The sequence below is a fragment of the Geospiza fortis genome, unplaced genomic scaffold, assembly GCF_000277835.1.
Source record: "Geospiza fortis unplaced genomic scaffold, GeoFor_1.0 scaffold412, whole genome shotgun sequence".
Taxonomy (NCBI): Eukaryota; Metazoa; Chordata; class Aves; order Passeriformes; family Thraupidae; genus Geospiza; species Geospiza fortis.
This window is the reverse complement of record NW_005054504.1, coordinates 104339-113677: the sequence shown is the minus strand read 5'-3', so window position 1 is coordinate 113677 and position 9339 is coordinate 104339. Positions and strand designations below refer to the sequence as shown.

The 9339-nt window shown below is 53.5% G+C and overlaps 2 protein-coding genes across 2 annotated transcripts in view; one reads left to right on the top strand and one right to left on the bottom strand.

Moving 5' to 3' along the window:
• Positions 1-2957, top strand: part of LOC102041070 (cis-aconitate decarboxylase-like) — a 6418-nt gene extending 3461 nt beyond the window's left edge. The window contains exons 4-6 of the mRNA XM_005428767.1: positions 539-631; positions 1058-1263; positions 2039-2957. Coding sequence (XP_005428824.1) covers positions 539-631; positions 1058-1263; positions 2039-2957 — 1218 coding nt within the window. The remainder of the gene's footprint in view (positions 1-538; positions 632-1057; positions 1264-2038) is intronic.
• A 3336-nt stretch (positions 2958-6293) lies between these two features.
• Positions 6294-7046, bottom strand: GLOD5 (glyoxalase domain containing 5). Its single transcript, XM_005428766.2, has 3 exons — positions 6888-7046; positions 6604-6759; positions 6294-6446 (listed from the first exon to the last, which is right to left on the bottom strand). The coding sequence occupies exons 1-3, from the start codon at positions 7026-7028 to the stop codon at positions 6294-6296; spliced, it is 450 nt and encodes a 149-aa protein (XP_005428823.1). The 5' UTR covers positions 7029-7046.
• Positions 7047-9339: the final 2293 nt, after the last annotated feature.

The window sequence follows — 9339 nt, the reverse complement described above, 5'->3', positions numbered from 1 at the left end:
GTGCTGATCCCAGTGGCTGCTGTGGCCGGCACCACCCCCACTCCTTCTGATGCCTTGTGAAGGCTGACCTAGAACAGAGATTAGATGGAGCTAAAGAATAAAGTAGGGATTTATTAAAAGGCCTCAATGGATGCACCTTGGGCAGCACAAGAGCCCAGCCAGGGCTAACCCCAGGTAAAACCAAAATGGTCACAAAAATCCCCGACCGGTCACGGGGTCCCACACCTCTGTAAGCCTTGGTCCACCAGCGCACTGGAGTCAATTGCCCAGCTACAGCCCCCGCCTATGAAGTCTCATCTTTCCTGCTTTTCTCTCTTCAGCCCATGTTGTTTGTGCTCTTGGGCCTGAGATTTGGATCATTTGTCCTTTGTCCCCGGATAGAGCAGGAATTGTTTTGTCTCCCTGTTCTGTGCACCAAGCTCACCCCTCATATGAACCCAGACCCACACACTAAAGCAGCACAGAATCTGAAAAACAAAAAAGCTAAAACCTGAGGCATCACCTCCAGGGCTCCCCTGACATTCTCTCCTTCCCACAGGAGCTGTACTCCTCTGTGGCCGTGAGCTCAGTCTACGGAAAGCCAGGAGTGAAGCTCTCTCCGACGCTGGCCGCCTTCACCAACGGCGTGGCGGTGAGGCTGGATCTTCCCAGGGGATTTGTGCTCCTGGCTTTTCCATGGGGGGTTTGTGCTCCTGGATCTTCCAAGGGGGATTTGTGCTCCTGGATCTTCCAAGGGGGATTTGTGCTCCCAGCCCTTCCAGGGGAATCTATGCTCCCAGCTCTTCCTGGGGAATCTGTTCTCCTGTTTTTTCCAGGGGGAATCTGTGTTCCTGGCTCTCCCAGGGGAATCTGTGGTGCCAGGAATTAACATTCCAGGAAACAGAGTGGTCACTGATGGGGGACAAAAGCTGGGAATCTCCTGGCTCTTAGAGGAGCTGAACCACCCTGTGGGGACACTGAGTGGAGGCTTTGGCAGAATTTCCTCAGGAATATCAGCAGGGAGCCCTCATTCCCTCAGCACCCAGCCAGCACATTCTCATCTCTGTTTCCCTGGCAGACTCATTCCATGGATTTTGACGACACCTGGCACCCGGCCACTCACCCCTCCGGGGCCATCCTGCCAGCTCTCCTGGCAGCTTCCCAGATGCTCCCTCCGAACAGCAAACCCAATGGCCTGGATTTCCTGCTGGCCTTCAACGTGGGCCTGGAAGTGCAAGGGAGGCTCATGCACTTCTCCACTGAGGCTCATGACATTCCCAAAAGGTAAAGCTCCTCTTCTTCACTGAGGATGAAGAGGGTTGGTGAGTCTGGGTTTTAAAATGTTTGTTTAGGTTAATGCAAGTTTAAGTCCAGTTTGATTTAGCTTTACCCAGGGTAAAGCCTTACTGAAAGCCAAATGCCAGATGTGATTGCACCATGCACCTATTTGGTGATTTCCAGGGATTTTGCCTCAAAAATAACCCTCAGGAGGACTCCCAGGGAGCCTGCAGTGCCATCATCTGACTCAGCCAGGGCAGGATCCCAGAAACAAGCAGAGTTTGGTGGTGGGCATGCCTCTTGGGCCAACTGCTGCCATCATCAGTGCCCTGGTGTGATCCAAGCAATGGAATCAACCAGGAACTTTTCCCTTGGGTGTGGTCGAGGCTGAATTATTTGTCTGAGGGATAGAAAGTTTGGCTGTGTGGACACAAACCATGGCACTTCCTGGAGAAAGCTGAAATTGCTCTTTGGAGATGCTGAGCTCACCCTGGTGTTTCTGAGGAGGTTTCAAGGAGAAACTCCATTTTTAGACTAAATTTATGTTCATTAACTCTAAATTTAGTGTTAAACTAAAATGCAGTAAAACTCTGATTTTAAAGTTAATTTATTAGCTAAAATTTATGGTTAAATTCTGAGTCAGGTGAATTCCATGAAGCCATGAGGGAGTTCCACTGGCTGATGGGCCCCTTGCTTCCTATTAATTTTTCTGTGGGAGGGGTCCTGTGGTGTTCCCTGTGCCAGGCAGCCAGGGCTGCTCATTCCTGCCGTCCCCCCGCAGGTTCCACCCTCCCTCGGTGGTGGGCACCCTGGGCAGTGCCGCGGCCACGGCCAAGCTGCTGTCCCTGAGCTCAGCCCAGTGCTGCCACGCCCTGGGCATCGCCGCCTCGCTGGCCGGGGCGCCCATGGCCAACGCCGCCACCCAGGCCAAGCCTCTGCACGTGGGCAATGCCACCCGCCTGGGCCTGGAGGCCGCTCTGCTGGCGGGCCGAGGGATGGAGGCCAACCCCTTGATCCTGGATGACATTCCGGGCTGCTCGGGGTTCAGTGCCTTCTACAGCGTCTACCAGCCCAAGCCTCTGTCCGCGCCTGGCGAGCACCACGAGTTCCTGCTGGAAAAGCAGGACATTGCCTTCAAGCGATTCCCAGCTCACCTGGGCATGCACTGGGTGGTGGATGCTGCCTTGTCTGTCCGGAACCTCTTCATCAACTATGCGGGGTCCTTCTCACCATCTCTGATCCGCACTATTATGCTGAAGATCCCAGTGTCCAAGTACATCAACAGGCCTTTCCCCAGCTCGGAGCACCAGGCCAGGCACTCCTTCCAGTTCAATGCCTGTGCTGCCCTGCTGGACGGCGAGGTGGGCCTGGGCTCCTTCTCCGAGAGCAGCATCCACCGGCAGGAGCTCAGGGAGCTGCTGGACAAGGTGGTGGTGGAGCACCCTGAAGACAACGTGGCCAACTTTGACAAGATGTATGGAGAGGTGGCCCTGCTCCTGCACAGCGGGGACGTCCTGACGGGCAAATGTGACACTTTCTATGGGCACTGGAGGAAGCCCCTGAGCAAAGAGTCTCTCCTGAAGAAGTTTCGATCCAACGCCTCCCACGTGCTTCCAGAGGAAAAAATAGAAGCCATCATCACTCTGGTGGACAACCTGGAGAACCTGTCAGACAGCTCCCAGCTGGCCTGCAGCCTGTGAGGGGACAGCACGGGGGCTTGGTGAGGGGCTTGTCCTGGTGAAGCTGCGGTTCCTTTCTTCATTGGTGCTTTCCTACTGATTCCCAAGGACAGGCAATTTCCCACCCCTTCTACTAGATAATTCCAAAGGAACCCATGAGGCAGGAGGTGTCTGGGTTAACACATGGAGTAAACTTCAACTCCTCATTGGTGCTGGCTGAGGAGTTGAAAGGCCACCATAAGTATAAAAAAATTCCCATGGGAATCTCTGAGAATCCTGGGGTATCATCCAGTTCTCCAGAAGGAACAGTACCTGTGCATTTTTTACAGCTGGATTCCAAACCTTTTCTGTGTAATATGCCTGACTGCCCAGGCTGGGAAGAGGAGGAAGTTCAGCTGCAGAGCCCCTGTGCTGTTCTCAGTGGTCCTCTGGGCACTTTTGGGATCAGGGTCAGGCAGTCCCACAGGCACAGGAGGAATCCATCCCTGCTGCAAACAGCCCTGCCTGCAGAACTCTCCAGCAGAGCGGGATTCTTTTCTTTCCCAGTGAAAGCCTCCCATTTCTCCAACCCGTGGGCAGTGTTTGCCACTTCTCTGTGTACAAAGGATGATTTGAGGACCCTTGAGACCTGGGTGTCTTTTCTGAAGGAGAGACAAATGAGGAATCCTACATTAGTTCTACACCCTGAGGGTGATCCCTGCCCATCCCAGGGCTGTCCCACACCATCCCTCCTGGCTTTCCCAGGCTTTCCCAGGCACCTGTTCTGAGCTGGCCCACCAGGTGGCCCATGGGCTTCTCTGGGAGGTGACTTGGGCACATACACTGTGACTCCCATTGGGAAACTCCTGTTTCCCTCCTGTGAGAGGAGGGGAAGCTCATTGAGATTTGGCTCTTAACTCATCTTTCCATGAAAATGGATGAAATCTGGAATCTGTGCTCCTGAGCAGCCATTCCCTGAAAGGCTCCTTACCCCGCGCCCTCCCTGAGTAGAGAGATGGAGAACTCAACACTTCTCCACATTAAACACTGGGATTGCTGATCCAAAGAGCTCCTTTCCAATGTGATTGTGATAAAATTGTGGAATCTACTGTGGGAATCAGTATTCAAGAGGGATGAGATGGGAGCAGACAAGAAGGAACATCCTTTTCTCTCGCTGGTCGTGGTTTGTGCAGGGAATGAACCATCCAGAAGAAAAGTGTTTTCCCACCTCTGTTCATCCACTCTCTCCCACTGTCCAATATTCACAATGAATCTTGCTGAATAAAGAATGGAATTAAATTTTCTCCATAAAGATTTAATGCTGTGTTGTGCAAACCATCAGTTTTATTTGGAATACTCACAATACAGAGGCTTTTCCAATAGATGGGGAGCCCAGCAGAGGTTGGGACAGGGACAACTGCAATGCTGGCCTGTGGCCAGTGGTTCCTCCAAGGAAAAAGCTTGAGCCCCACAGGTTCTTTCTCCCAGAGACAACCACAACCATCAGCCAGCAAAGCCTGTGGTGCTCCAACACCATCACTCAAGAGAAGTTCCTCCATCAGCAGCACATTCCAAATACTTGATAAATTTCCATGACAAGTTTTGAGTTTCCCATGGTTTGGGTCAGGTGTGAAATCCCCAAAAATGTCATTCCATGTTTCACCCTGCAGTGAACAGGAAAGCTCCTCAGCCAGACAGGTCCTCCAGGCCTTAAAGGGATCGATGTGTGGGACAGAACCAAGATGGGCTCCAGTGGAGGGAACAAAACCCTCTCCCATGGGCTTTGACCCTCTCCCATGGGCTTGGATCCCCTCCCATCGGCTTTCACCTTCTCCCGTGGGCTTTGACCCTCTCCTGTGGGAACCAACCCCGTTCCATGGGGATTAACCCCTTCCCATGATTTTGACCCTCTCCTGTGGAGATTAACCCTCTCCATTGGGCTTTGACCTCTCCTGTAGGGATTGACCTTTTTCCGTGGGAACCAATCCTGTTCCTTGGGGATTAACCCTCTCCCGTGGGCTCTGACCCTACCCCATGGGCTTTGACTCCCTCCCATGGGCTTTGACCCTTTCCCCTGGGCAGTTCGCCCCGAGGGGTCCCGCCGTAGCCGGACACGGCCGGCGCACATCAGCACCCTGGAGAGCAGCCCCGGATGCTCCGCGGGCGCCGGGGCCGAGGGGACTCCGCTGCCGGGGATCGCCCCTGGGATCTCTTCCCGATCTCCATTCGAGGAGATGCCCGTGGCTTTCTGCCATAGCATTCCTGTCTTTAGTACCCACAAACGACTCGATGGAAACCAGCTCATCCCTGCTGGTCATCCAAAGCACTGAATATTTTGTGACCCTGCCTTTTTTCACACCATGAAGAATTTTGGATTTCCCACGAAATTCCAGCAAAGAAAAAATGAGTACGATTCAGAGATTGTTTCAATTTATAGAGGATTTGCACTGTAGAGGTCAGAAGAGTCCTCCCTGCTTTCCAGCGCTGTTCCCGTGAGGATATCGATGCTACCTCAGTGTGGCCAGCCTCGGAACTGCTCCGCTTGAGAATCCCCAGGTCCTTCATAGTTTTATACTTTTTAGATAACTTTGAAATGGCTTTTTAAATAACTAAAGGAAGAAGAAAACTCAGGACAGTCCCACAGGTAACCAGGTGCCATCAGAGTCAGACTCCTCTGTGTCACACCATCCTCAATCCCTGCATAAATCCAGGTGAACTCCTGGACTTCTGACACATTGCCCTTCATGTAGGCTCCTCATCCCTGCCTTTTGCATTCCTGAGTGACAGAAACCCCACAACGATTGATACAGACCTGAGGATGAAACTTGGAGCTTCAGTTTCAGGAGTTTTTGAGTGTCACACCGAGGCCAAATTCCCAAACCCCAGGAGAGGAATGTGTTTGGACAGCCAGAGCTGGATTTAAACCTCTGGTGTGGTGGGAGAGCCACCAGCACCAGGCAGCTTGAGACAAGAAGCAGGAGGATGAGAGGAAGGGAGACAGAAATTTCCAACTGGGGAAGAGTGACTCTGGAGAGGACAGGAGTGACAGGTGGACAGTGTAGCAAAAGGAAGCAGGAATTAGGGAAGATATCCCAGCAATTGCAGCGCAGCAGCAGCAGGACAGATCTTCCCAGAAGGCCATGAAATCTCCATGATGGAGATGTACAAAAGCAGGATTCACACCCAGAGCAGAGCAGAGCAGAGCAGAGCAGGCTGCCTTGGGAAAACTCCCAACATCCTTGCAGCCCTACTTTGTGGCTATGATTTGAGGCTTGCCCCAGGTCTACACAATCAAAGCTTGGACCTTTAAATGGGCCAGCCAAACCTGGCCTCTGCCCCCCATCTCCTGCTGGGACCCAGGCAGAGCATGGGCCGTGGTCAGGGCTCCCCCTCAGTGCCTGCAGCCACATCTGTGCAGTACCTGGAAACCTCAACCAGGTTCTCATCGGGGTCTCGGAAGTAGATGGAGGTTATTGGACCCACAGCACCAGTTCTGGCCACGGGACCTTCTTCAACAGCCACCCCACAGGCCTGGAGGACACAGGAGAACAGGCGTTTGATGTTCATATCATCACTGTGCCCTCCTCCCCCAGCCTCGACAACATGAACTGTAAAGTGTCACTTAGATGCCCTGGATTTGTGTCTCCTGGGGTGACACCGCCCTGGGGACACTCTGGGCCTGCCTCACCTGCAGATGCTCCAGCAGCTGCTCCAGGGGCTCTGCTGTGATCAGGCAGAAATCCGCAGAGCCGGGCACGGGGCGCCGAGCCTTGGGCTCGAACTCCTGCCCAGCCTGGTGCAGGTTGAACTTCTGCTGGCCAAAGCGCAAAGCTTTGCGATTGCCCTGCTCCCAGAGGAAAAGGCCAGAGTCAGGGAGGCTTCCTGGGCTGGATTCTTCAGCACCCACCCCCCTGGGCAGTCCTGGACACTCTGGGGGCCTGGTAGGGTGCTGCCAACTCAGGTCAGGGTTACCTTGAAAGTCACCACCTCCATGCCCAGGACTTTGGAATAAAAGGCCACAGTGTCCTCAATGCTCTTCACAGTCAGCACAAGGTGGTCCAGGCGCTGGATGAAACACGAGGGTGGGCTTGTGCCCCCTTCTTTCCAAGCCATGCTCTCAGGGCTGGGAACTGGCACGGAAAACCAGAGAATATGGAAGTTAGGAGCATCCAGCTGTGCAGGGAAATGGAAAACGGCCCAGGGAGCTGAGGGCTGAGAGGGATGGCCCAGGTTTTCCTCTGTCCTGCAGGTGGCAGAAGTACAGAAGCAATAAATCCTCCTCCCTGCAAGAGCCTCGGACTCCGGTCTGCATCTGGTGGCACCCGAGGCTGTCAGAGCCCCTGGCTGGGCCAGGTGTGGGGACCAGCTGGGTGACATCGCTGAGGGCTGATGTCACCGAGATGCCAAGGTCCAACACACAAACCCCGTGTGCACCAAGGATGGGACCATGTGTGTGATCCTTCCTCCAGCCCCCTCTGGGGTCCTCCCAGGTGTGGACACTCATCCAGGTGGAGCCAAGCCACACACTGGAGACAAACTGGGGCCTGGCACAGCAGCAGGAAACATCTGGGAACGCTTCTTGTCATTTGTCTTTGAGCTGCCAGATGTCACCCCCAGGCAGAGGGTGAGGCCAGGGGCTCAGGGTGACACAGCACCAGGGTGTGGGGACTCACCAGGCTGGGCTCACAGGTTCCTGGGGCTTACGTTGGGTTCAGACCCTCTGGCACTGCCCTCGGCTTTTGGGGACATGGGTTAGGGTGTTGGCAGGCCGAGGGGAATGGTTGGACTCAATGACCTCAGAGGGCTCTTCCAGCCTGAATGATTCCATGATTCTGCATGGGAACTGGTTGGTGAGGAGAGATCCCCCAGCCCCACTGGCACAGGAGCAGGGTCAGTGCAAAGCCAGGTGCAGTTTCACTGGGATGGCTGCTCCCTGCAGCCAGAGGAGCCTGTTTGGAGCAAGATCCCATTAATCCCTCCCATGGCTGTGCCCAGTGACTGCACTGGTTATGGGGGAGCCACCACCAGACCCAGAGGGATCCCTGCCCCTCCTTGCTGTGTTCGGTGCTCAACAACCTCGGAGCCACCTGGCTCAACACCTGTGCAAATCCCTTCACCCCAGGAGTCCTCCCAGGTGCTCCCAAATTGCAGCACCTTCATGTCCCAGCCTACAGCCCCCACCTCCTGCCCTCCCCTCCCCTCCCAGGTGAGCTCCAGAGCCAAAACCTGGAAGGAAATGGGGCTGCAAAATTCCTGTTACCTGCAGAGGGACGGAGAGCTGGGAAGGCAGTGCTGGGAGGTTTCCTGTGACCATCCTCTTCCTGCTGGGAGCAGCCACATCACGGGACAAAGGGAGGGAACGATGAGGTTGGAAAGAGGAGCTCTAAACATTGCTCCCTGCAGAGGTGGACCTTGACCCAAAGGCCAGCTGCTTGAAAAATCCCAGAAAAATAGTCCGGATTTTTCCCTTTACAAGGGAAAGTTGGGGTTTTGTGCTGGCTTAAAGCTCCCAGTGAAGAATCCAGGATATCCCTGGAGAAGAGGGGTTGTCCAAGCAGCCACAGCAGCCTCCCACCTCCCTGGCAATGCACAGGGAATCTTGCCTCCAAGATAATTTTCTAACATGCAAAATAAATAAACAATTCTTTGTCCCGTGGGGCAAATATCAAGGAGTTCAAACTCTTCAGTTGTTTAGGAAGAAGGTTGTGACAGACAACATGTGAGCCCCATGATCATCCCAAGAAACAGAGACCACATTTACAGAATGACAATGTATTGGTGAGTTGCTGTAGGAAGATTCCTACAAAAATGGGTTAAAAGCAGGAATTCCCTGCAGGATCGGTTTGGATCTCTAGAACTGCACATTTCTCTACTCCACTTAAGATGTGAGTAAATCTGAGCTAAAAGCAATAAATCCATTAATATTTACAGCTCTGGACTTTCATCTGCTGGATGACTTTCAGTGGAGAGCCGTGGAGCAGCAGCACCTGTTGGGATACCTGGATGTGGGAACACCTCTCACTCAGAGTGTTTCCATATGGTTTAACCTCTGGTTAACTCAGGCTCACTGAAATTCGAGCACAGAAAAGGAGAAAGTCCCTGGAGAGAAGACATTTTTCTATTGTGAATGTTTTGCTGAGGATTTGCGGCAGCAGCGCTCACTTAGGGGGAAATCTGAGGCTTGGAGTGTCATTTCCTGGTGGCAAAATGGTTTCCTGGAGCGGGGAAATTGTGGTTTGGGTCTGACAACTCCACTTCCCCAAGAGAGATTTAGTCTAGGACCAACAGGTCAGAGACTGGGTTTAAGTTCAGGGTAGGAAGCCAAATATCCAACTTGGGAATGGTTTTGTGTTCAGCTCCTCGGAGGTGTGGCTGCAGACAAGGATTCCTGAGCTGCTCCTGACATCCAGAGAGGGATTTCCCT

Coding starts and splice junctions, on each gene's coding strand:
- GLOD5 (XM_005428766.2), bottom strand. CDS start 7,028: ATGGCTTGGAAAGAAGGGGGCACAAGCCCACCCTCGTGTTTCATCCAG. Junction 6,760..6,887: donor TGGAGGTGGTGACTTTCAAG/GTAACCCTGACC, acceptor CTCTGGGAGCAG/GGCAATCGCAAAGCTTTGCG. Junction 6,447..6,603: donor AGCTGCTGGAGCATCTGCAG/GTGAGGCAGGCC, acceptor TGTGTCCTCCAG/GCCTGTGGGGTGGCTGTTGA.